This window comes from Corvus moneduloides, chromosome 18 (assembly GCF_009650955.1).
Source record: "Corvus moneduloides isolate bCorMon1 chromosome 18, bCorMon1.pri, whole genome shotgun sequence".
Classification (NCBI taxonomy): Eukaryota; Metazoa; Chordata; class Aves; order Passeriformes; family Corvidae; genus Corvus; species Corvus moneduloides.
This window is the reverse complement of record NC_045493.1, coordinates 7072311-7100243: the sequence shown is the minus strand read 5'-3', so window position 1 is coordinate 7100243 and position 27933 is coordinate 7072311. Positions and strand designations below refer to the sequence as shown.

The 27933-nt window shown below is 36.9% G+C and overlaps 1 protein-coding gene across 2 annotated transcripts in view; it reads left to right on the top strand.

Annotated features, from left to right (window-relative positions):
- Positions 1-23369, top strand: part of TXNRD2 (thioredoxin reductase 2) — a 33223-nt gene extending 9854 nt beyond the window's left edge. The window contains exons 11-17 of one of the 2 annotated variants that reach the window (XM_032127695.1): positions 913-1087; positions 9503-9639; positions 14944-15039; positions 15256-15348; positions 16117-16188; positions 17966-18063; positions 20305-23369. In XM_032127695.1, coding sequence (XP_031983586.1) covers positions 913-1087; positions 9503-9639; positions 14944-15039; positions 15256-15348; positions 16117-16188; positions 17966-18063; positions 20305-20428 — 795 coding nt within the window. In that variant the 3' untranslated portion in view covers positions 20429-23369. The remainder of the gene's footprint in view (positions 1-912; positions 1088-9502; positions 9640-14943; positions 15040-15255; positions 15349-16116; positions 16189-17965; positions 18064-20304) is intronic. The other variant, XM_032127697.1, reaches the window with a different exon arrangement.
- Positions 23370-27933: the final 4564 nt, after the last annotated feature.

The following is a 27933-nucleotide window of genomic DNA, read 5'->3' as shown; positions in this document are numbered from 1 at the left end:
TGGCACTTGGTCAAACGCTTACAGTAGGGTTTGCTCTGAGAACTTGATCCTCTGTAGGCAGGAAGAGCACAATGGCCATACCAAAGCAGATAAAGTATTAATGGAGATAAAATAATTATGTCCAGTCTGCAGCCACATTGAGTCTGATGGAAACTGATTAGTGAGCTCTCACGTTTCTGAAGAGACAGAACCCTGCTGTTGCCTTCATATTAGTTAATATCAACTTTGAAAATAAAGTTTTGTAAGCTGAGAGAGTTTGTGTGTAGTTGTTCTATGTGAGTGGTTTTGTAATAACATCCTTTAAGTAATAAACATACTCTGGCAAGGTGAAACCTGAGTTCCTGCGGTCAAGAGCACTGACGTCTTTGAATAAACCTGTTGATGCCACACTTTACTACTTGAGTGTGGTGTGGCATTATTTCAAACAGGCTCTTAGGAAAAAGTATTATTTCTTTTTTTTTTTTGCAGTAGAACTTTCCATGAAACCTTAGTGATTCATAGTCATTGCAGAGAAATGTCAGGTGTTATGGCAAAGGGGAATATTTATCTTCCACTGATTTATGAAAGTATTTAATTTTCATCAAACTACAAGAAAATGGTAATTATGGTAATAGTAAATTGAATATGCTCTAGATTGTGTAAACAAATGCTTTAAAAGCAATAGTTTTATTAATATACTGTTTTATTTTTTTGAAAATAATTTGTGTATGTAGGTGCCTCTTGGAATGGAATTGCAGGTCATAGTGGCTCCCAAAATTACTGTGTGTTAGCAATGCATAGTAACTAAGTGATAAAGAATGTTTGAAATGCACAAGGTATTTACTGAGGTTTCCTGAACCCAGCTGAAGGAGGGGTTTACATTAAAAAGGTCATATATCTAAGAAAAAACAAATTTGTTTCACTACTCAACAGCAAATGGCTTCTTTAGTAACTGAGCACATGGAATCTTACGGCACAAAATTTTTAAAGAGATGTTTCCCAACTAAAGTTGAAAAACTGAAGAGCAACAGATTGCAAGTCACTTGGAGAAATGCTGACCTGAACACAGAAGAAACAGATTCTTTCGACACAGTTATGTGGGCAATAGGTAAATATGATTATCTTAATATTTCTTTGCAATGCTTTCCATTCTGAAAATGAAGTCACTTCATCATGGGGTCAAACAGCTCCCCTCTCCCCCCTATATATTAAATATTTAATGACTTAAACATTGATAGTTGTTAAATTCTTTTGTTGCGTGCCTGACTTGTTCATTTACAGTCTAAAAACACATTAAGGTTACAGTGAATGGAAGAAGAACTACTTTTGCATGAGCTGCAATAAATAGGAGACCATCTAGTCTTCCTCACTTTTACTAGAGTAAGAGCATGAATTCCAGCAGCTCTGTGTTGCAGGTAGTGTTCTCTCGTATGTCCATACTCTAGAGTGATTCATGAAGCTCTTCACTATAAGTGCATATTTATCCTGTTTAAGAGGCTACCATTTCTTCTAGGATTTTTTCTAAACTGTGCTGCTTAAGTTTGTTACTGCAGCCATCATCCAATTCAGAGAAAGAGAAGTAACTGTCTCTAAAAATCCAAGCTTATTGCAGGGAACCTTGAAACTATATAGCTTTTTGAAATCTGGTTAGGGACTTTCACGTATCTCAGACCCCTTGGAACTGATATACGATGACTAAGAGTAAATCAGTTTAAAAGAATGCTAGACAAATGTCTATGAGCATAATCACCAGAAATGGGAATTAAATCTGGGGTTTGCCTCCTTCAAGACGAATGCTACTTCCTGCGAGGACTAACACACTAAGTGATATATGGTACAAGGCTCCAGACCACAGGAATGAAAATACTCCTTGGGTGTTGCCTCCCTAAGCTGCTCATTTGTTGCTGTTACAAGTCTGTGCTCAGTTCCTGTGTTGGTTCAGATGGGCTGTAAGCCCACCAGAGTAGGAGACCTCTTGTCTTTTGTGCTTATAAAGCTTTGTGAATATCTGGAATTCTAGATAAATAATGCATGACTAAAGGTAGTAGTGGTATTTGGCAGGCAGATGATATCTGGCAAACAAAGTAAATAGGCTTAAACATACTGCCCAAGAAATGTTTTGATGCAGACAAATAATCAGTTTTACTAACAGCTTTAGCAATCCCCATGACTAACTTTATTTTTATATTCTTTTTATCTGGCCACTACTGTTTTAGAGTAGTGGGGATGCATTACTCTTTCATTTGTTTATAACATGAATTTAGATTTTTGTGGTTGTAGAATAGATCCATTACAGGATCAGAAACAGATCATTTACAGCATTTAGTATTTTGCCCAGTGGACTTAATCTATTGTCCAGTTGTTCCATTTCCCTGGTTAAGTCAGCTTTATGTCTTCCTAATACCCCAAACAGAGAGCAGGCTGTGCATTGTGACAAATGTTTTCTTTTCCTTTCTGTAAGTACTACTCTCTTAGAAGTGCATTGGGCTCTACAAATTGTGGAAACAACCTGTAATAATGGATTATTCTCATCAGAACCAATCAAACAGACTAGTGCTTGCCAAGAGCAAAAAAAGCTCATGCTGTCTGGACACGTGACAATCCTGAAAACTGTAGAATAATATTCATGAGGTGAGATGAAATTGTTCCCAAAAAGTGGGTTTCTAAATGCTGTATTTGATTTTTCTTAAGCTTTCTGGTAAAAAACCCAACCCATTCTGTGGTTCGATGAAAAGTACACTGAGTTGGAGACACACATGTCAAATGTCAAATCAATTTGCTTACTTTTGTCTAAGATGGAAAAAAGAGTTATTAAGTTAAAATAATAATAAAAAATCTTGGTTTGCTGTTAATTATAATGGAATAAGGTTGCATGATAGACTATTGCAATCCAGTTGTAACATGAGTTTGCTCACTATTTCAATGGAGGAACTACATGTATTACAATTTTTGCCATAGATTTGAGTTACAATCCGTATTTAGAAACAGCAAAATGAATAGTTTAAGGATTTTGTGTTGACTTTTTTTAGTGTTCAAATTGGCATTCCACCGTTAAGGATTAAACACATTAACAGTTAAAGTTGGTTAATTGGTGTGCAGTCCATTTGATTCATTGTTTTGCTCTGTATCAACACACCCACACCAGGTGTCTCAGATAATAGGCTGGGAAACTTGGTGGTGTTGAGGATTTCCTGTCTGCAGATGTGCCAGTTACAATACTGATTGAAGCAAATCAGCTTGTAGAGTTGGTTAAAAAGCAGCTGCTATTGTTAACTAATTGTAGCCTAAATTATAGTACATATTTCCTTTATTTTTGCCAGTGCATCATGGAATTTTAGTAGGATTTTATGAATAATGTTAAAAATAGTTACTGACAGTGGCACAGTTTAATAAGCTGCAGTACTATCTCTAAATGTCAACCCTTTAAAAAGAAAATTAGATTGTGTTTCTATGAGGAGTCTTGTTTTGCTGTTGGAATGTGTGATTTTCTGCTTGTATGGATAAGCCAATAAAAGCAGGCACAATGCTCTCTTTGTTTTTCTAGCAGCTTTTTTTAACTAGTCAAAATATTTGAGGGGAAAAAAAAAAGAAATCTCATTTTGATACGTTTTACTGTAATTTAAAAGTTTTAATCCTAAGTTTTGTAGGTAACTGTCATGGACCTGTGATACTATATACTGTTACATTCCAACTCAGTGCAAGAGCTTGTTCTTGACCTTTATTTGATTTTTCCAGTTTAGCTCTATATGTCCCTCTGTCTTACTAGTGCTGTCTTTGACTTTTAGAGAATTCTCCTGAAATGATAAGATTTTGAGGTTTTTTTGTTCAATGTAGAACCAATAAACTTTTACTATTATAAATATATATCTTCCTATATATATCTCCCTGCCCTTAAGGACATACAAAAAATATTTGTTAGATACCTAATTTACCTGAGCTCCAAAGCAATGGTAAATGTGTGCATGTACAGATTAAATATGGGGTCTTCATCCAAAAGGAGTAGAGATTGTCACCTTTGTAAAGCAGATGCAACTTCTGAGCTGCAGGGCAAAGTTGCGGGAGATCAGGCTTTGTAGGGAGGGTTCATTTCAGCTGTTGAAGGGCTGAAACCTGTGGATGGAGTGCAGCAGTTGCAAACAGCTAATATATAAAAGGAATTTGTGGTAAGTAGTATTTCCATGTGAGTTTGCAATAGATGTTAAAAAATCACTGCTGTAACTGAAATTTGATTATTCACAAAATCCTTAGAAAGGATACCAAGTCACTCCATCTCCAGTGGGGTCCAGCTCTCTAGAGGAGCAACACTGCATTGATGATTACACTAAGCAGATATTTGCAAAATAGCCCGGAATTAGTTTGTCAGAGAATGTGAGGTAGTGTACTTGTAAACTGTAACAGAAAGAGCAATGACCAGCAGCAGATTTTAAGTTTAGCTTTATAAAAAGAGTTTTCTCCCTCATGACTGCAGTGGAACAACCATTCTCAAATTTCAATGCATTTGTAAGCTTAGAGGATCCTGACTGTGTCTTTGAAATAATATCATCTTTGCTGTAAAAAAGAACTACAGCTCTAGGTCAGTGTAAAGCTGAACAGGTATCAGGTGTTGCACATCATAGGCTATCAAGCACATTGTCCTTTGTGTCAGAGTGGACATTGGGCAGATTTATTTTGTTGTGCAGTAAAATAGAATCCTCACTGTTCAGTATCAGAAAGGGTTAAGTACATAACATTTTTTGTAACAGTTTTCTTCAAGGCTTACAACCAAACCGGTTTGAATTAAGAAGGGAAACAAATTTTGTTTGGAGATTTTCTGTGAAAAGTCCCATATGGTAAAATATTGCTGTCAACTCCTGTGAGCACATCTCTGCCAGCCCCTGTAGAAAGGGGAATGGGCCTTAGATTTGTCTTGGCAAACAAAATCTTGCCATGGAGTTTTTAACCTTTGAACTATTCTATGAAAAATAATGCACCTTGGTTCATCTCAGAGAACTCTTAATGCTAATGTGTTGTGGTTTGCTGAGGCTCTTGGTCTTTGTTCTGAACTTCCCATGTCTCCCTCTTTCTTATTAACTTAAATTCATTACTCTCTTGGTAAGATATGGCTTCTGCAATCCTAATGAAAATTGTCATTCCCATTATATCAGGCAGTGCTTTTAGGTTTTTTCCCAATATCTAGTTTTAAGGACATTCAGTCAGACTTTATTCAGCAGGGCTATTTTTAATGTACTTTTCCCTTCATTTGTTTAACCAACCTATAAACATTGAATGTAACCTTTATTTTATGCTACTTACTTTACCAGCCTGTAACTACAAAAATAACTTGTTCATGTGCCAGGCTCTGCCTCTAAGTCTGCATGTGAAGAAGGTTGGATTCAGAACTATTTCAGCACTAAGGTGCTATTTGAGTTGATAGGTGATGCTAGCCTTTACCTGAATAATGGTATAAATAGATTTAAAAATGGCAGAAAATTACTCCAAAGGAATTTCTTGGAAACAGTATAATTACAGTTTGTGCAGAATACAGGTTCTGTTCACCTATAAGTGCCAAGGAGATTGAAGCCACCTACCTCACTTGGGAATGGTGGTTGAGTACTGGGTTTTGAGACTGCCAAGCCATCCTTTGAAACCAAACCTTTGGTTAAAGCAAGCTTTGTGTGGGAGAATTAATGTAAGAGTGAACTGTAGATTTCTTCTCAGAAAATGTTTCCAGCCCACTTCACTTTTTACAGGACCTTGAGAACAAGAGAAGTAGAATTTTAGAAGCCTGTCCCATGCTGTAAGTTTTTAATTTGGTTACATGTCACTTGGAGTTGCTTTTGTTGTTAACTCCAGGTGTGCAGGGGATGGCCATGGCCAGGTTTTTGCACTGCAAGCTTTCTGTTGAGAGGACTTCTCAGTGTAAAAATTATTAGCCAGTGCTGCAGGAGAGAGTGCAGTGAGCAGCCTTGGCAGAGAGCCAGTTACTGCCCTAGCACTGACTAAGGGCCAGATTTTTTTTCTAATTGTGGCAGGCATTCTGGAGGTTTATCAGTAATGGATGTAATGTTCAAAAGCATCCTTGTAAAAACGGTGCACACTATCAATGTGATAAAGGTTCTGAACTTTTTTTAACCTTACTTAATCTTACTCTAGTCAATATTTTCCTGTAATCTGAACAGTAGTTACACTGAATTGGTTTTATTAGTCATTATCAGCTGGTTATGTTTTAGTGAACATCCTGTGGGTTTTAGGAGACACTTGAAGGAGGAAAGATTAGTGGTCTTGAAACTAATTTGGGGGATGTGTCAGGCACTCAGAACAAAGAGTGCAGAACAGAGAAGAGAGTATTGAGACTGGGAACACAGGCAAGATTTTGATTAAGGTCTGACTGAGGTGAGACTGGATAAAGTTAGAAAATGATGTGTCAAAATGCCCATGTATAGGGAAGAAGTGGAAAATACTATTGGGCTTGAACTTTATTCCAGAAAAACCATCCTGTCACCCAGAAGGATCCTCACAGTGGCCATCTACAATAAAACACACGGTTGGCTCCAATATGGATTTTTCAAATGTTGAGAGGCAAACAGGCATTCCAGTTTCTGTGGTTAAGAAACTCTGGAAGACCCATTATAAAATTCTGCTGTCAGCTGCAGTTTATCACCCTGGGAAATCTTACTGGATGCAAGAGTATGCCATCACTCATTTACCACTGCTACTTACCTGACTGTGCCTATTCCTCTGGCTTCTTCAGAGTTTAACTGCTTCAGTCTCCACTGTTGAGGGTCCTGCACCTAAAGGTCACAGCAGCCTGATACTTCTTCCCCTTGTTCTGTGTGCAGGTGTGATTACCAGAGCCCCTGGGTGATGGGGCACAAATGCCACATCACAACACAGCCAGCCTGGCCAGGGTCTGTGATGGGAGCTTCAACCACTCTCCTGTCATTCCCTGCAGCAAAACTGGCTGGCAGCCCCTTTAGGAGGCCATGTTGCTGGATTTTACAGAAACAGGACAAAAGTTGTTCTTTGCTTTTAAAGTTAAAAGCAAATGGGGACAGGCACTGAAAGCCGGGTTCTGTGTGGTTTTCACAGCTGTGTGGTAAGTGTATGGGTCTATGAAAGATGAGATTATGGTCTGCTATTCGAAGTGCAGGAGGCAGGTAACCTTTTTAAGGGTCAGATTTGAGTTGCACCTTTCTGCTAGATGTCTGGCATATTATTTTGCTGTTTTGAATGAAAGCTAAATCTCATCTTATGTCCTATACAATCATACGCTCCTGTTCTTTGGCAATTTCAGGACATCTTCAAACTAAAAGCCATGTGCTGATTTTAGGCAAAGGGTGGGTTTGTGTGCCTGGCAGGATTTGGGATCTTAGAAATAAGCTGTGAAGTCATGCTTTCCTGAATTTGTAAATGTGAAAAAATTAGGAGTTATGGGTATGAAATGAAAGTCCTACTGAGAAGTGGTGAGAATTGATTCTATAGTAGTAAACAAATGTTGGGAAATACCAGAACTCCCTGAATTTGGCACTATAACCTACCAAGACATGCTGTATAATAATGAGCCTGAGCTACTGAATTTGAGATGAAGCAAGATCAGTAAGTATAATTCTGGTTTATGGAGGTGAACCTGCATGGGACTAAAGGCCAATAAAGCTTCAGTTCAGTGTTTTAAAATTTTGGTTTTGCTTTCAGAAATAATAGTTAGGCAGTAAAATTGAGAGAGAGACTTCACTGTGAGAGGCAGCTCATTTTTTTTGTAACTCTTAACTATTAATACCGGGCTGTACATGTGTTAAAATAGACTGGAATGGAAAGGTTAAGTGTTATCCTGCAGATTTGATAGACTCAACTGTTGTTGTCACAGGTCTTTAAATTACTCTATTGACAGTTTTTCTTTTTTTCCTTTCAGTGCCTGCCATTGCGTGCTAAGTTTTCTCTTGGCTCTGCCTGGCAGGAAAAAGGGGAAACTAGAAAACCCCATTAGTTGTCCATTTGCAGAATACCCAGGCTTTACTCTCAATACACAAAGAAATACAACGGTAGGAAGTTGTTTCACATCCGAGCCAAGATAAGGTCCTGGAGGTTTATTATTTTTGTTGCCTGATAGCATCAGGACTGGGGAGCAGGGGGCAGAGAAGGAACAGCAGATCAGCATCCCATGGGGACAACAGAAGGGAAGACAGACAGATAGCCAAGTGCCGACAGCTTCAGTCAGTACTCCCAGAGGAAGTGTTGGTTTCACCAGATGAAATTAATACACAGAAGTCTTTACAGAGGCATTCAGATGTGACATTGTTTGAGGGGCCTGGCTATATGGCAGATGTATAAAGCAGTGAATCATATGTTTACATATAATTAGGTCTGTATTGACAAGCCAGGTTTTCCTTTTGTTTAATAATTTCCTACCTTAACATCAAAGAGGTTGTTTTTATAACGAAAACACATTTCCCTTTTTGTTTTGCTTTGCTATAGCTCTGTATTATCATCAAATGCAAAAATCACAGCTAACGCAAAGGAGACCTGTATGTGTAGATATATCCATATTCACTTAAAGCCTCTAAAACAGATACAATGTTACAAAATTTCCTTAATTTGGATATATTCAGGTAATTTTTTTCCTATGTGATCCTGTGTAGCCTTAAAAATTTTGTGAGTACCTCATAATTTCACTGAGCTTATTAACTTTCAAACAAGTTGGATAGGCTTTAAGATTCCGATTTCTGGGTCGGGAATTGCTTCCTTAGATACTTTATAGAAAGCTCAGTGTAATGCTATTAAGACTTCGGTGATCTAAGGGGTAACTATGCAGAAAACTACAAAAATATGTTTTTAAAATATGAGATAATTTGATATCATTGGAATAGGAAGCTGTAATAAAATCTGGGCTTGGTTGGATTTGCCTCATTTATTTTTAAATACATTTAAAATAATGTTTCTAAACTCTACAGAAATAGCTCAAATACAGTTTGAGATAACTAAATCAGCATTAAGGACTTGAGAGTAAAGTTGATAAAATTTTTCATCTAAGCTGAGGGAACTAAAAATAAGTATATTCAGATTACAAGAAACAAGGACTTCAGGAATGTTTAAAATTGAACAGCATTATTAATTTTTATCCAAAAAATATACACAACACACTGTTGGCAATGAGTGCCATTTTATTGGAAATTTTCAGTATAGAAGTTGCTTAGTTTTTATATATATATTTGTGCTACATTAGGAAACCGAATTTAAAATGTTCAATAACTATTAAGTCGTGTGTATTTTGCACTTTTTCCAGTGGGTGCTGTCCTCCATATTTAAAAAGGATAACCCTCTGAAGTCTGAGCAAAGGCAATAATGATCGAGCTCCTTTCACACAGAATGTCATATCCATACTTTCCACGCCTGCAGCTTTTATAAGTTTTGTCATGTTTCTGCTTGGACTGTCAAATAGCATGAAGTTCTTGGAGACCCACAGTGGAGGATGCCAGCTTTTTAGATTAACACTGCTGAAGTTTTCCAATAGCTTTTACTTTAATTTCTTTTTTTTTTTTTTCTTAAGGCCGAGTCCCTGACACCAAAACTCTCAATTTGGAGACAGTTGGAGTGAAAACTGATTCTGAAACTGGAAAGATTATTGTTGATGCCAGTGAAGCTACTTCTGTTCCTCACATTTATGCAGTTGGAGACATAACAGAGGTACTGAGTCTACATAAACTATTTTACAATAACAGGAAGCCAACTTTGTTCCTGACTAATAACTAGTCCCCAGATGTCGTCATGCTCTAGCATATATCTTAGTGTTTTGCACTTTTTCACTTGGCAGAGCTGGAGTGTTTATGCCAGCCACCTGGGCCAGTAATTTCCTTCACAGGGATCCTGTGAAGTATCTCAGCATGAGAGGTTATTGCTGATGTTTATCAGGGAATGCATCATTGGTCACAGGCTAATAATGATGTCTTTATCACTTCAATTATCTTTCTAATAATGTTTTTATCACTTTTGACATATGACTTCATACTGTCTGTGAATGCTGAGTTAAAGCAGTTCTTACTTTCTGTAGCTGAATACATTTACTGGGAATGACCGTGACAAGTTCTGTGATTGCATTTGGAGTATTTTGGGTGTTAATAGAGACTAATCACAAAACAGCTTTTCAGCTCTCTGATGGAAAATGCTTCTGACAAAAGTTCCTTCCTCTAGAATAAGAAAAAGTAATTGCTGGAAATACTAAATGCATTTGACTTTTGCTCATGATTCATGAATGATTATACCAAATAAACATGAGGGGTGTGGGGTTTTGTTTGGGTTTTTTTTATTGTTTTATAAGGAGGGGACATTATAACTTAAGCAAAATAATTTACTTGTTAGAGAGATAAAACCAGATTCTATGGCCTTATTCTAGTGCTATTGATAATCTATAGTCATATATGACAAGTATGTCTTGTTACGATAAATGTGCACTTAAATACCTTCAATCTGCCAATTTTCTTTTTACATAAGAGCTCAGATTATCTGTTGTAAGTTGGGCATCTTCAAATATGTTGACTACTAAAAAATGTTTGTCTGGATTCTGAGCTGTAGATTTACAGGGGAATGTTGTCATCATCTGTCCGCTGTGCCTGCGAAATTTGGGCAATATGTAGAATACAGAGGCTGGGCATTGCAGGATGCAGAGTTCTCTCACCTGTTACTGAACCTTATGGAATTGAGGTCTTCCTATCAAGATTGTTTTTCATATAGTGCAGGCATCTGCTTTACAAGTCTGGTAAAGTTAAATACTGTAACAATATCCAAACACTATATATAGTATAATTCTAGAGAAATTTAAAAGATTTCTCCTTCTGCCATGTTTAAAATATTTTAAAGGTCTCTCAAATGTATAAACCCTACAGGTGCGTTTAGTTTCTGAAGAGATGTAATGGGTTAGATGATGACTTGGGAATAGCCCTGCAAATTTCTGATTGGGCTCTGGAGCTGCCAGAGACACTTAAATCTCATAAATCTGCTGACCACTCCTGACCTCTTCCCTCTGTGTAGACATGTGTTTCTTCCTGTCTGTCTCCATCTTCATGTGAAGGATTTGCCATTTCCTTTTAAATTGTGTTAAAACTCTTTCCTTCTCAGGTATTTCTCCTTTTTTCCCCTCCCCTACTCTACACAACTTCTCTGTCCTGTTGTCCTGTCCAGTCACTCAGAGCTTTGGGATTTTGTAGAGTTCCTCTCCTTTCTTCTCATTTCACATGCAGATTCCCTTTATATTTGTCACTTCTTGCCCTGGGATATTTCCTAAAGTCCACTTTCTGCCCACAATAACCTCCTACACCTGCTTATTCCTGATACATATGCCTTGGCTGGGCCTCCTGCTTTCCAAAATTTTCTTTTTGATTTCATCCAAGAAGCAGTTGTTAGAGGCAATGCTGGCAGGGCTTAGATTCTCTTGCTTATTTTGCTGCCAATCTGCAGTGTTATTTTGGGCAAGTAATTTCCTTTTGGATGCTTTTTGTCTTCTGCCCTTTGAGGATTTAGTTAAATAAGAAATATAAAGTTGGAGGCAGGATGTTCTCCTCTTTCATACCCTGGATCTAAAAAATCATGTCTTCATTTATTTGTCATTTTCATGTTGTTGTTAAAACTTGGATTTCCTTTTCCTGCTTTTGTCCTCATTAGTGCAGATTTTTGAACTTGAGTGGTTCAATAGACACTTCTAAATATAAGTGTTAAAAACAACAACACAGTTCTACGCTGTGCCCAGTGTACAATTGAGGGAGAAAATGAAAAAGTTAAGTCAGTGCTCTCCAGAAATATTCCCTTAAGCTTTTATCTGCATATTGGCTCAATGCAGGGAATTAAAGAGATTGTCATATAGTACTCATACATTCAAGTGTTTAGAGATAAAAAGAATTACTGCTGCTATCTTATCTGAATTCAGCACAATGTAATTCCACTTGCTAAGCAATGAAATTTATTTTATTTGAGTACTTAAATTAGTTTAGGGGTTTTTTTAAAGCAGAATTAATTTAGATAATAAATTTCATTGGCATGGGAACCAGCACTGAAAGAAATTTCTGTGTTGGTGCACATCTCATTAACACACACACAAGAATCAAGTGCATCCTGCTAAGAACCACAAAGCTGCAGAGCTTGGTTGTGGTACTTTCTGGGTGTGACCTACCAAAAGGGCACAGGAAGGGCAATCTTGTTTCCTGTGAGTGAGCATCAATGATCCTTAAGAATCATTATAAGAATTATTTTTACCTCCAGTGTTCCTGCTCAGGATTTCTCTTTGCTCTGCTGTGTCTCTGTCAGAGTTTCTTTGCTAACATGAAGTGCTTCTGCTCAAATTTTGCAAGTAGTTCCCAAGCCCTCCTCCCTCCTTTACCACTCCACACTGAATAAACACTAAATTGCTACCAAAAAGCAAGAACTACTTTTTTGGTTTGAATTCAGTGCCCTGGCTGGAAGGGGAGTGAGAGAGGGGGCAGGCGAGTTTCCTGATTGCTCAGAGTGACTGTTTTCATTTGGAAGTCATACCCAGCTGGTACGAATGGGAAACTATGTGTGCATGAGTGTCTTGTTGCACCCCTGTATGACAAATGGAATCCTAATGTTACCCAAGATGTTCATATGGAAGACAGGGGGAAAAAATCTTCCAGATGTCAGTCAGTTTGTGTACCCTCAAAAAACATTTTTTGTGTTTTGGCAAAATATTATTTTCAACTGACAGGTGAAATTGCATTTCAGCATTTTCGTTTTCTGTACTCAGGAAGAGGAAGATCAAGCTAGAATTTTAGTTTGAATCTTTTTTTTCAGTGCTGATATAAACCCTCTGTGTTAAAATACTTCCTCCAGTAGTGTTCTTGTTGAAAAGCATGGCACACACTCTAAAGACATTTTCTCAGAAGGAGGTTTATCACATGGTCAGGCCACTACATCTGTCATATTTCAAAGGGTGTTACAACAAAGATGTGTAGAGAAAGTGGAATGTACAGTATGTTGCTTTGAATAGAAATGAGACCAAAAAGAGTTGTGTTAGAACAAATACACATCACTTCAAAGCTTTTTAAACTCTCTTAGGACTATCACGGTTAAATGTATAATCCATTGGAGGATTCTTATGAACAATTTGTATCCATAATTATCAGCAGAGTAGTTCTACACATGACTGCAAAGTGAATGTTCATTTCAAATATTTACCAAGGAAGGTCTTTAAGTCATTGTTTATGAGGAATTGGGCTTTATCTGCATGGGTGTTTTAGTAATTAGTTGGGTTTTATGGAATGCATGGCAGTGCTTTCACAATTTTATCTCTCGTTCCAATCTTCTATTCATTTCTGGAATGCCAAAACAACATACATTTCCTGCTACAGAAATGATTGGCAGACATGTTTCAGGCAAATGTGTATAAGAAAAAACAAATTTCATCTGGTAAATTACATTTACAGACTTGAACATCAAAATGAAAAATTGTGACTTGACACAATGTGATGTTAGAAGGAAAAAGGGATAGACTTGCAGTTTTGTGATTTGTCATGAACTGTGGAGGAAAAATAGATTAGTCTTCATTAACAATTAGAATTGTGATTTCTGTTATCAGGTTAGATATAATGTTTCAGATTGCTTTTTTCAATGGAACTTTTAAGTGGTTATTAGTACAGATTAAAGTCTAGATGCCTATTAATATGTAGATAATTTATATGGTATGTGTACTGAAGAAAATGGTAGCTAAAACCATGTACAGAGTCCATCTACCAGTGTAGAAAAAAAGATAAGCTGGTAAAGAGAATGGATTCCAGTAAATGCTAAAAAACTTCAGGATAATGAAAAAGAAGTGAAAAGCTTTGAATGTGTGTGGTGGGGAATCCTTATTTTATTTTCTGCTGAGAACTGATTTTGAGAGCTTATTGAATGACTGCCTCCAAGTGGGGCTTTGCAGGAGTGTGACAAGTGTGGTATCTAAATAGGACCTGTGTGAATCAAAACTTCACACATTTTATAAAGCATTCCATGTTGTCCCCCAAAGGTGTTTCTAAGTTATGGTTTTCTTATGTCTCCACATCATTCCTTCTGGACTTGTGACCTGTTTTCTCATGTCAGACAAGCATTTTGATGATATGTATTGGATGAACTCTTAATCAATGGGGTTTTTTTATTAGATTTATGAATTTTGTTTGGTCTCATTAACTTATACATACTGTTATTCCTTGGACTTGAAAATATTCTCTTGCAAATGCCTTACTTCAATTTGCAAAAACGTTCAAGTTCTTTAAAACCAGCTCTGCAGTTCTGATGCTCCAGTGGTAGTGTGCCAGCACTCAGAATTAGGGTTCTGGCACAGCCATAGCCCTGTTTGGATATAAAAAGTAGCCAGGACTCATGGTTTGAACCAGAGCACATCCTGGTCATATCCTGCTATCGTTCCATTTCTCACTTGCAGGAAGTTTGCATTTGCCAATAGCAGTCCCTTTCAAGTCCCTCTGTAATAGCAGAGCCTGAGACCGGCACCAGCTCACCCCATAGGTCAGGACCAGCACAGAAGTCAGTAATAGTGTCCACAAATAGCTAGGTTTTGTGCCTGTGTTCTGTAAAAATGTGTCAGACAAAAATTCTTTTTAAAGGTCTGATATTATAAAAACACTATTGCTTTAAACTTGGCTCTTCCTGCTTTAAAAAGACACTCTAAAAAATGTCTTCATGGCTTACTTTGGACAGAAAGGGGGAAGTGAACAGTTAGCACGTGAATATGTGCTGCTTTTCAAGAGGTGACATGATAAGATATAAAGATTTGAAATATTTGTGACATTTTCCCTCCATTAAGACAGATAGTAAACTCAGACTTAAAAGCATGTTTGGACAGAAATTATTATTGCTTTTTCTTTTTGGAGCCCTGGCTACCAGGCTGGAATTCCAAAGATTTGGCCTTCCTCTGACCATTGTCCCAGGAGAAATCTTTGGATGCCGCTTCTCTTTTAGTTCAAACAAAGCTTTGTGCTCTCTTCTTAGGGCCGTCCTGAATTAACACCCACAGCAATAGCTGCAGGAAAACTGCTGGCTCAGCGTCTTTTCGGCCAGTCTTCAGAACTGATGGACTATGACAATGTGAGTTGTTTTGTCTCTTTTCACTAAGAAAAATCTTTAGCTTTTTTCTTTTAAAGAATTTTTAAGGAATTGTGTTTTATCACCTGGAATCTAGCTTTGACAGCAGCCAAAGTGGAGGTGTGTGCCCGAGCTGCACCCCTCAGTCATGCACAAGTGTCTGACAGGCAGCTGCTTCACATGGTTCAACAGTAACACCTTCTGCTTCCTCCTGAGCAGGTGCCTACCACAGTCTTCACTCCCTTGGAATATGGGTGTGTTGGACTGTCAGAAGAAGCAGCTGTGCAATGTCACGGATCAGATAATATTGAGGTATGAAAACATCTTTAATTTTCTAGTTGGTGTCAGAGTTGCCCTGTGGAAAGGCAGAACTTTCACTGCTATATCAAGTAAAACTTTTGGTCCCCAAAATACTGTGTTTACAGTTAGGGAGTTGGTGCCTCCAAGTGCTCAGAACTTTGGTAGTATTGCAGCGGGTCACAATGGGAACTGTTACCTATTGGGTTTAAAGTTGCTGATAGGGTGTGACAGCTTTAGAGTAGCTGCCATTTTAGAAAGTTACATTGTGCAGCATCATTAAATAACGGTTATGTTGCTTTCAACAAGTCACCCTTGAAAAGATATGTTGTGTTACTCTTACTTGCCCCAGGGAAAATCATTAATGAAAAAATAAGAATTTACTATTCAGAATGCAAAAATTACAGTTTGGGTTTTGTTGTGGGATACATTGTTATAGATATGAAAAGATCCTTGGATTTGATTATTTTCAGTAAACAAGGCATTGAACCTTTGGGAGAAGCTTAAAAATGCTAGTTTTTTTCCTTTAATTTGTCTAAGTAGCATTATTTGTGAAGTTTTTTTTCAGTTTTGTTTTTAATGTAATGATTTTCTGAGAAAGGTTTGTGTTAAGCTCTTACTATGCTTTCCATATTTTTCTTTAAAATAATGAACAGGTTATAAATAAATCAGTTTTTGTATAATGGTATAAATATGTAGTAACAGTAGTTACTATAATAATAAATAGCAAGTTTTGATACAATAGTACTCTCTAACACAAAATGTTACTGTTTTTCCTACCAGGTGTACCATGCATATTACAAACCTTTAGAGTTTACAGTGGCTGAAAGAGATACAACTCAATGCTATGTGAAAGTGAGTTTTGTGAGCTTTTAACTTGCTTTTAAGTTAAAACAGGGGATATGATACAGCCAGCTTTAAAGAGGACTGTTTGGCAAAAAAACATCTCAAGATGGATATTTTCTTGGTGACAGACATCTTGAAATTGCTTTACAGATATAAGCATTTTTCAGAACTGACATTCTGCTGATTAATACCATCTTTGAACTGCTTTTAAGGTCCTAAGAAATATTTTAAATTCTATAGAGATCAATCTCTGCTTTTCCCAGCAAAGTTCTTAACTGGTTACATGTAATATTTATATTAGCACCTCTTGCCAAAAGTATGATACCTTCAAAAAATTAAGCATAAGGCTTACAAAACTACATTAACTAGTCAATCTCTACTCATGGAAGCAAAAAAGCTCCCGGTTTAGACTGAAGTGTCAGACCTGAAAAGTGCCTTCTGCAGCAATCCAGTTGCTTCAGTATTGGAAAGGTTTTTGATATTCTTGCCCATGGTAGAGAATCTTAGATAAGATGAAGTGTAGTGTTGGTAGAGTATATAACAATTTTCTTTTTCTTTCTTTTCTCCTCAACATCAGGGAACAGTCTTCTTTGCATAAATAAGTCCATCAATTATATTATACGATATTATGTTGTTATTGTTATGTAAGGAATGTCCATTGTCAATAATTGCAGTTTTTCTGACTGTATTTTGTCACATCTGAATTATGTATGTGCTTGCCTTAAGTGTCCCAAGTACAAGTGTAACTAAAGTGATGATGTTCCATTTTATGTATTCCCTTTGAATTATGTCAATTAGAGTAAATATTTAAGGGTGAAGTAGTAATAGCATAACCGTTGTTGGATGATATTTAATATAGTCCTTACTAAACTCTCAAAACATAAAAACAAACATGTAACTTGAGTGTTTCAAACTCTATTGCAAGAATTTTTCCTTTAAAACTCCTTAATATTGAAAGTCCCACATCAGGATTGCTGCTGTTCCTGGCATTCCTGATGAAAGAATGTAAGCTTTTACTGAATAGCAGAACTTAGTAGGTTAGTGATAATTTAATGCTTGATGGGAGGATGCAGGGAGAGACTGACTTTCTTTTCATAATTATAAAGATGGTGTCCTTACAGGAACTAAAAAGTTTTCATTAAGTCCTCTAATAAAAGTTAAGTGTGCAATGACTCAGGCTCTCCCAGATACTTATTAACCTTCATCTTTGGCTGCTTCTGAGGCTCGACTCCTTTTTAGGTATGTGGTAAATGTATCTCACCAAACATGCTGCTGTAAGTGTTTACTGACTGAGTCACAAAGGCACAAAATATCCTGTAATTAGAAGTGGTCATCTGTGAGAATACAGCTGATAGTGGTAGTGGTCATCTGTGAAAAAGTAGCTGATGAAAACAACTGCACAGGCTTGGAGAAGTGCTGAGGTGGCCACTCAGTGGAAAAGAGCACTGGTCTGGTCACCAGACTATAGAAAGTACTTACAGGGTTTCATACAAATGGCAAACAACAAAGTATTCAACACATTCAATAAGAAATTATTGTTGTCAGTGGCTCCCTCAAGTCTGAAAGAAATACACTAATAAAGCTTCAATTCAGGAAAGTGCTTAAGGACAATAAGAGTAAGAGCTATTCAAGTCAGTAAGACTTAAGCAAGTGCATAAGCTTTTGGCACACTGGAAATAAACAGCTGAACTAGGATCTTGGGGCACTCCAGTTTCATTCAATTCATCTTCATGCCTTATCTTTAAGTGTTCTGAGAAAAGATCTCTATGTGATGTATTGTTTTCAGATGGTGTGCTTACGAGAGAGGGAGCAACGAATACTTGGCCTTCATTTCATTGGACCAAATGCAGGCGAAGTTATTCAAGGATTTGCTCTTGGAATCAAGTAAGTACAAAAGAATGTCTCTAGCTTCTAAAGCCTGCTTCTTAAGTTATTGTAAGATTATAAAAGATAACTGCCTAGTTTTGGCAACACTATAAAGAATGCATGCTTTTTGTTACTTTTATAGAGTATTGCACATATTTTCACTGAAAATACTGCAGTTCTTCATTAAGATGTACTGGATTTAGTTACTGTAATGCTGGATATAGTTAGGGAACAACTGAGGAAAATATATTGTTATTTGATATAGTTAAAGCAAAAACCAGAATTGTGCATTAACGTAGTAATGTTAATTTTTTCCGTGTAGCTTCTTTTGCATTCTGTGCACAGGATAGGAAATCACCATACAGTTTTGCAAGCTACTTCTTTAAAAAGACATCTGTGCTTTTGAGAAAAACCTTTCTTTACAAGCATTTCCTTTCCTAATCTCATCTTTAAATTTGCACGGCCATGGCTCCTTGAAAGTTCAGGAAGGATTTGCCTGAATTCTTATATTTCTGGGGTAAAAGCTAAATATAATATAGTAAAAAAGAAACTTCTGTAGGATGATGGGAGATGGAAGGTACTTTTGTTTGAAGCAATCTGATAATTGCAATAACAAACTTATCTTTTGTGATCTGATCTTGTTTAAGATTGTGCTCAAATATTAATATAGAAGTCCTCCATTTGAAGGAATAAGGAGTGATTCTCGGTCCTCTCTGGTTAAATGGAAAATTCCTGCTATGCTTCTTGTGTGCTACAATTATTTCTTATTTGTTTTTTAATTTCCCTTTCTTATTGCTGATTCACATCTTCAGAAATGTTGATTCCTATATTTACATTACAAAATTATAGTTTTTAACTCCCTCTTCAAAGAAAGTAGTCTGGGACACAATAAATCATTTCCAGTTGTGATGTCAGTTCATTTTCCTAAATTTGATCACCATTTTACTGCAGTTTTAGTCCTGCAGTTGTGAGTGACTATTATAAATGAAAAGCAGAAAGGATTAAGAAGGCAGGACCGCAAGTATCATGTGAGGAATATCTTGAAAATCACTGATTGCAGTGTACCCTCGGTACACATTTTCAACATGTGTTTGTAGTCCATTAATTGCCAGTGGTGTAGATTCTAGAACTACATTTTTTAGGATGTCATTGTTTTGAAGTTTTATCCAAAATAACCATTGAAAAGGAAGCACATGAAACTGGAGTGCTTTTCTGCCTTGCTTGAGGGAAATGAAAACTTTAGCCACAGTAAGAGGTTTTCAGCAGGTCAGATTCTTGTATTGGTTTCTATTGCATTGCACAGAGTTTTCAATGTGGAACCTCCACTGTAAAAGCTGCTCTTCTCCTTTGTCAAATATTAGGTCTTGCTTCAGCCTCTCCGAAGGATGATTTTTCATTTTATTTCTCCACCTAGCACTCCAGTAACATCTGTGGTCAGCAAAGATCTTTTGCCTGTCAGTGCTTTTTTGGATGTAAGGGGAGGCACCAGAAGGCATCTATGGCTCCTTTCCCTGTATTTTGTAGAGGGAGATAACATTATTCCATAGAGAGCTTGAAACAATTCTTAAATTTAGAGCCATTTCAGCTATTCTTACAGCATGACCTGCCAGGAATAGCAGTTCAAAAGAAAGTCATCAAGTCTTAAGAATGTTACTGGACAAGTAATGGAATTAAGCAAGTGGGATTGTAGCACAAGGGGGTTTTAGTGGGTTTTGTTTGCTTGTTTGGTTGTTTTTTTCAAATGAGAGACTTTTTTTCCCTCTGCTTATAACATTGGTATGTTCACTGTAAGCATCAGAGACTTTAGGTTCATGGAAGAATATGCTGGTATTACTTCCTTCAGCAGATTCTTTCCAGCAGTTCTAATTAAGTTTTTCTTCTTCTGTGTGTATGTGTGCATTTTTTTCCATCTGGAGTTAGTGAAACACACATGTATGTACAAGAAAAGCTGAAGGTTGCAGTTTTGTCATATGTTTTTGCCACAGGCTCAGTTGTGACTTGGGGTAAATTGCTTAATTCTCTCTGTCTCAACTCTTATGACAATTCTTTCCTACCTCAGTGTTGTGAAGCTGGGCGTCTACGTGTTGTGTAAGTGCCTGAGAAATAATAGACAGCAGTGTTGGAAGAACAAATGCAACTCCTCTACCCGATAAAATGGACAAGAGCAGAATTACTTTGATGTTTTAGCACCTTCTAGCTGCTTCAGGTGAATAGCATTTGACTTTGTGTGTCTTTCTTTTTTTGTTGTTTTTTTGGTAGATGTGGTGCTACATATCCTCAGCTGATGAAGACAGTTGGCATTCACCCTACCTGTGCTGAAGAAGTTACCAAGTTGCACATTACAAAGCGTTCTGGCTTGGATGCAACAGTCACAGGCTGCTGAGGTTAAGTACCATCCCTGGAAAGAATGAAAAAAAGCACAAAACGTATTTGTAAAGAAAAGGGGCACTTAGAGTTGAAACAGCTTTAATGGTTCAGGTTACAGGAATCTTTCTCGTTCTCCTTGAAGACAGCTTTTTCTCACAGCCAAAAAATTTTCCTTGCACCATCACAGTTCTAAAACCAACATAGTCCTGCTGCAACAAATCTCTCTTTCAAAGTGCCTAAAGCTCTTCTCTTGCTGGGAGCTAGGGATTATTACAGTATTTTATATATAAATATAACTAAAGCTCATGACATCTGAGGCTATCTACAAATGAAGCAGTTGTCATTTGGGTTGCCCTGTTGGCATGACTGACTGCCAGCAGAATAGTCTAAAATGCTGACAGTCAGACAGGGCATCCCTTAGAAGTTTGGTGGGATGCTTTGTCCTGCATGCTTGGATTGCTCATTACTGATTCTGGGTAAGCAGTCATCTTTGGGTTTTTTCCTTTAAAAGGTAATGTGTAAAGGAATTTAATAGAAAATCACCTGAAGCCATACTGCTGCTGGAAGAATCACAATGGATTAATCAGCAGCAGCCTGGTAACATTGTTATGGTGAGGACTGAGAATGAATGATCTCAGAGGTGCTAAAGGAAGTGTTGGATTTTATAGGGGTGCCTCTGCCTACTCCTGAAATTTTTAATTCAGCTCAGTCCAAACTAAATTGATGCATCTCACAAATTACTGCTTGAACAATGTACATTGAGCTGACAAGTAGAGTAAAACCCACTAATAATCCACCTTATGCAGCATTTTCTGTTTTATAGAATGCAGAAATATGGCTGAAGCTGAAATATTTTCTTGGTTTGTTTTTAAGACTTTCTTGCTGATGAGCTGGAGACTATATCTGAATTGACTTATGTCTGGCTTTAATAAAACACGTTACTGAAGGGAACTAGATTAAACACTGATCCAGAGAAGAAATGGTCTTGCTCTGAGCAGAGATATAAAATAATCATCTGCGACTTTTTTTTTTTTTTTTCTTCTTCTTTTTTTTTTTTTTTTTCCTCCGTACTGGCCCGAGTAAGAAAGCATTACCCTGTTGCACATTCCTGCTGATTTTCGGGATCTCCAGAAGGGGGAGGTGCTGGCTCATCTGTGGCAGGAAAGGAACAAATCTGAGTGAAGCTTCTTGGGCAGAACCCTGTTAAGGAGGTAGCCTGACAAAGGCAAACACAAACCAAACTGCACTGAATTTCAATCCCAGTTGCAGTATTTTGATGTGCACAGTCAGAGTTTCTTGCACCCTTTACAGCAGAATAGTGCACACTGGAAGAGACCAGCCTGAGATGAAACAAAATATATCGTTTTTGCAGTTAATTGATATCAGTGTTTGATGTGTGGAATTTGTTATTTTCATTCCAAATTTGTTGCAGTTTTGAAGAATATTCTGATGATCATGTATGTATCTGCTATTTTAATTTGATTGGTATTTCACTGCTGCAGCAACACGGACAAATGGTTGGTTTATATGAAGTGTGAAATCATTTTTACCATGAGAATTGTACCTATCTGAGAAACTATTAGGAAAAAAGGGATCAAAACTTCCTTGTAAAGTAGGATGTAACAGCATTTATCACACTCTCATTGATATGAGAATATTAAATTTTCAAATATTTGTTTTAACTTAAACAACAACAAAAGAAGTCCTAAATGTTTTCTCTACAAACTTTCCTGATTTTTTTTGGTCCAGGTTTCTGGTCCATAAAATAGGAAGGAGTGATACAGTTTGACTCTTAAGTGGCATACCCTGTCAGATCTGCTGATGCCATTTTTCATCTGTGAAGTCATCCATAAGTTTGTAGTTGACAAGAAATATTTGGATTGGAAGTGTAGTTGAAACAATGCCTGAATTTTGCAGCTGCCTTTAGAGGAAACGATGAAAACTTTGTATGTATAAAAATAGGTGCATACCTGCACATTCAGAAGTTTGTTTCCTTTAATAAAGGTCCTTATGAGTATGATGCAGCAAAAGCCCTTGCTAGATTTTCCCCAGCTGTTTACAAAAAAAGAGTTCATAGTAAATTAGGGTTTCTTAAAATGTTTTACTTAATATTCCAAAATACAGAGATACAGCCTAAGAGAGATTTTGCTGTGAGAAACAGCTCACCTCTGACAAAACTTTAACGTGTATGCATGCAAGATTTTCTTTCTAGTGTTTACCTATTATAGTTCCTTTTGTTTCCCACAAATGAAAGCATTGGTGTTTAACCGTGTAAAATCTGCTTCTCTTCTCTGCCCTACCAATGCATCCAGCAGACGGAGTTATCTGTCCCTACAGACAGATGAGTTAATTTCATTCATCATAAAGTTCAAATTAATTATTTGGGACAGCAAATAGAGTGATCTCAAGGAAATGTGTCCTCAGTGTATATCGAATGTGAAACTAAGGCATGTCATCATTTTCAGAAGAAACAGAACTGTCTTGGTTTTAGAATTGCTGAGTGGCCTGCATGAAATTGTTCCGGTCTCTTCAACAGCAGCCTGGTTCTGTTCCTCATTTAGTGGAAAATTCTGTTGCCCCCTGAAGTAAAACTAAACATACCATCACACCTACATAATAATGTCAGAATCAACAGCAAGACAGAATAATGACACATACTGTGATTGTGCTTTTTTTCCTGAAGGATTCACCAGGGATGGTGCTTAAGAATTTTTTTTAAAGCCCGACTAATGTAAATTGAAACAACTGATCTACATTGCAACTTACTGATTGCATGTGAAAATGTAAAAAAAAATGTAGTCAGGCTTCTCAGGATGCCAGCTGATGAGGATTTGTTTGTCAAACCACACCATGGTGCAAACAAGTCTGAGCTTTGCTGGGTCCCTCATATCTGTGATCCCAATATTTATTGTGTTGTGAATTAAATAATGAATAAAGAATTTTTTTTTTCTAGTAAATGTGTGATTGTACTTACTTAATTTTGTACACATGATTTCTGCTTACAATAGATATACTTTTTGATCTTAATGCTGTCTCTCTTGGTTGAAGTATGTGTTAAGGAAACAAAGAAGTAGACAGACTCAGACCTTTTATTAAGGAAATGTTGATACCTCTCTGTTTCCGTGTGTAAACTGAATAACCATTGAGATTTTTCCAGGCTGGATGGCCTCTTATTTTAAATTTAAATTAAGAGAACCAGTAGACTCGGTAAGTATGGTTTCAGATATTGCCTTGTTTATTCCACCTAATGAGGTCTAACAGGTATTTTCACTGCCCTGCATGCTGACATGCTTCTTGAAGTCTTGTCAAGAGTAAAATCCCCGAGTGCAGTCAGAGCATTATACAGGGCTAAAGTATTCTATGTGAGCTGTTCACTTTGGGGTTTAAACTAGAACACAGAGTGGAGAAAATGCATTGCAACAAAGCCTATTAGTAGCTATGGGTACTGCTAGGTAAAAATATTAGAAAATTAATAGAAAAATGACTAGCAAAACATATTTAGAATTCTGAGAAACTTCTCTGTCAGAAAAGTAAGGGACTACATTGTTTAATTCATCTCAATTTTCTTTTATATCTTTAAATCCACTGGTTTTGATGAGAAGTTCCCATTAAATCAGGTGATCAGGTTCTAACTAATTAGGATAGCTAGTAACAGTGCCAAAAAAAGGGAATAAGGTAAGCATAATTCTTGATTATTTTTTGCTTCTTATTTTCATATACCACTTAATCCCAAAGCAAAAATAATAACAGACAAGCAAACAGACAAAATAAATTAGGAATAGAATTTAGTGCATTATTTTTATTACACCTAATGGTAGCTGGTTCTCAATGTTAAGATATTATGTACAATTAAGTTTTGCCTTTTCCCATTTCTACATGTACTGTATTTTGTTACATCAACTGAAAATTGTTTCTACAGTTTAGATTATTCCAGACCAGGAGCTGGAAAAAATACTTCAGTACAACAGATAAACATTTTTTTGCTAGCATGGTTATTCTGATAAAAACATAAAACCCGTGGATGCCGTGGTGCAGTGTGTTTCTAACCAAGGCAGTTGAGTATTGTTAAGACTTTTGGGTTTGAAGAATTCTTTTCAGGGCTCATGTCTGTCCAACAAAGTAGGCAATTCTGTGCCCATATAAATTGCCATTTTTCTAAATGCCAGTGACGACAGTGTACTCAAAAGTTAAGGTTGGCCATTAATTTCAGTGGGATGCAAGTATGTGTCTTAAGTGCTTTGTTAAAGGGGAATCAATATAAGCATATGCCAAAATGTCTTTCATTATTACAGTTGGGGAACAGGCTGCAATTATGATTCAAAACATAAAAGGTACAATAGACATCTATGATTAGGCAATGAAATATGCCTTTAATAAGCATAGTGCAGACAGTTTGTTTTGCAATACGTAAACTTGTATAAAATTCATTGACTTTTTCATTCTTTCAGATCTGTGTGCTCTCTTTTAAGAGAGGTTTTTTACTTTTATGCACAAAGTTTTCCTGATGTTCTTCCAGCAGAAAGGCTGGGTTTGTATGCATTTATTCTAGTGCCAAACTTGGATTTTACTGGGAAAAGAGGAAACAGCAGAGCAGACCTTTTTTCTTTCTTTTTATTTTTTCTTTTTCCCAGGGCAGCATGCAACAGATATGTTGTAATTACTCTAACTGATTTTTTTTAAAATGGAATATTTCTGTCCACTACATGTCAAAGAGCTAATTATGTTTCCGTTGTGGTACTCAAAGTCAATATTGTCAGTTCTTCTTAGTTCTAATCCTCTACATTGAATTTTGATGGGCCAGGTGAAATATCCCCTTCAGCGCCTTACTGCAATTCTTGTCAATCATCTTGCCATGAAAAACATGCATATTACAAAGGCTTTGGCAGCACTGCATCTGATTTCAGTCTTTAATCTTATATGCACCTTAAGAAAACATCATTCCAACTACTGACATTCTGTTTGGGACATGAATAGGAGCCTATTTGCTGTGGGAAACAAAAGAAAATCATCTAATCTTTAATGGATATGATGGAACTCTTTGGCCATCACAGTGTAAAGGCTTAGTAAACCACACATCTACGAAGAAAAATAATTATGAAGGTGAAGTGGTGCAGAAATTAAGCAGAATATCTCAGGTGAATAAGTAAGAAAATGCACATTTATTTATTCATAATGTAATTGTAAAAAACCTCACTTCAGGCACTGTTGGACTGAGGAGAGTGTCTTTTTTTGGAACCCCTAGACTTCCTGTGCAAGGAGTGCTGTTCACTATGGCCCATTTCTGAGCACGGTACTGTGTGTGCCACTTTTTTTGTTGTTTCTTATAGACAAGATCTAGCACATCTAAAATCTTCTAGTCCTACAATGGAAAATTAACATCATTCCCTAAGAAGCTGGAATATAAACTAATAAGGCAGATTTCCAGAATTTGATTGCATCAGTCAGAAAGATATAGTATGAAGAGAAAAGTGGATATTCCCTGGGGGGTAGTGTGAGATGAAGACCAGTCTTGTTTGAACAAGGTGCTGTGCATTGTTAGCTGGGTAGAGATACTGGGAGCTGCAGCCTGCCAGAACCAGCATCTCCAAGGAGGGGGTGGGGGGAAAATTTTTCCAGGTAGAAGTCTCAGCAGTTTGTAATAGAGTATGTCCAATGCATTAATGCCTTTATTTAAGGAAAGCCTTTATACTCCATGAAAGATGAACTATGCCCTTACTGTACCTCCTGCCCTGTTTTCTTTCACATCATACAAAGACCAGAAAGACTGTTGGGGTTTTCTGTCCTTCTTTCCTTTACTTTAAAATAATATGGGAATCAGGCTTGGTATTCCTTGTTTCAGCATAAAACCAAAGAGCAAGATCCCTCTTCTTAAATCTTTCACAAGGAGACTTGTTTTTCTCAAGGCTCTGCAAGGAATTAGCTAGGTGGTAACATAACTCCAACAAATCTAAGCTATAGATGCCTTTTCAGTCCTTGTCTATTAGAATGTTATGTAACTCCAGTAAAATATTCCCTTGGTATTCCAAGGGAAAGAAAACAGTGGAAAAAGACAGGTTTTAGACTTTAAACAAAAATTGAGAAAATAAAATATTCCCTTTTTTATTGGCTCCCTAAGAGGAAAGGCCCAAATGCATTTTTCCATGGTGTACTCCCAAAAAAACCAGTTAAAATTGAAAGCTTGTTTTACTTTTATCTCTTACTAATGTGTGAATGAACTGTAATGCAGCCACCCAATATTCTGTTCAGACTGTGTGAGAGCAACAGGTTAGAAAGCGACTTTTAGCTTTATGCAGGAGGTTGAGCTCAGCAATCTTTATTTAAACACCTTTGTTCAACAGGGACAAAGATTGAGCTTTGGCATTTTTATTTAATCTGGATAATCCTTTTTTTTTGTTTCTCTCAAAGGATCAAGAGGAAGCGAATTAACTTTCAACTTCACACAAAGGCAAGTTGTACAAACATAGCTGAAAACTTCAGGAAACCCAAGCATTTTCCGTAGAGAAATGGAGGTAACTAATGTTCTGCTGGCGGTAGACTCCTGGATAATCAGGAAGATGTTGTTAGGCGCAGCAGTTTGGGCAGCAGGGTGTTCACACTGATAGCTCTGTTCAGTTTGGCTATCTTAGGTGAACGATTCCTGTAATGTAGAAAGCAGAGATTATTAACCATATGACAGGAAGTAATTTAAAGAATACAGGCTGCTTTGGAGACTTTAGAAATGGCTCTTAGATTGTCAAAGGACATTTTAAAAATTCATTTAATTTATACCAGACTGAGATCTAATTACATCATGGCAGCAACTTTTGATTTTTGCCTCTTTACTTTTCATTGAGTTTATTGCTTAGATATATTTCAAACACAAGAGAATAAGGAGAATTCTCTTGACATTTCAGACTTTGGTTGCATTTCTGTCCTTGTTCATTCTACATATATCCAGACTTTCTAAGAATTTCAGGTCAGGACTTTGGTTCTCTTTCTTAATTAAGGATTTTATTGTAATCCTTGATTTTTTTCTTGTTCCACCTTTTTGCAAGAGGTCCATTCTATTTTGCTTAGCTACTTTTAGCCCTATTTAAGTGTTAGTAAGTGAATTCCTTTTTGATGGGGTAAGAGTCCAATGTATTCATAAGAGAGCATTTTGGGATTTTCTGCTTGCATCTTCCTTTAACTCCCTTGTACTTTCCAACTCTGGAAAGGCCATAGCTCCAGAGGAGGCAGTTCTAAATAAGTCCTGTCCATAGGTGTGGTATTGTCCCCCTTGAACAATAGAAGACCAACCAATCATGAGTGTTTAGAGCTGGACCTTCTGAAGGGCATCATCTTTCCTTAATGACAAAATGCATCAGATTCACAAGCTGTGACAGCAGTGCCTCAGGGTTCCCATGACAGTGGCAAAGGGGAACATCTGATGAAATTTGCTTGTGAAATGCAAGGCTGCCTTTTTTGTCACTGAGGTTACTGAGAGAGAACTCTGAGGTCTTGCAGTTTTTGTATTGAGTAGCAAACTCTCAAAGTGCAAAA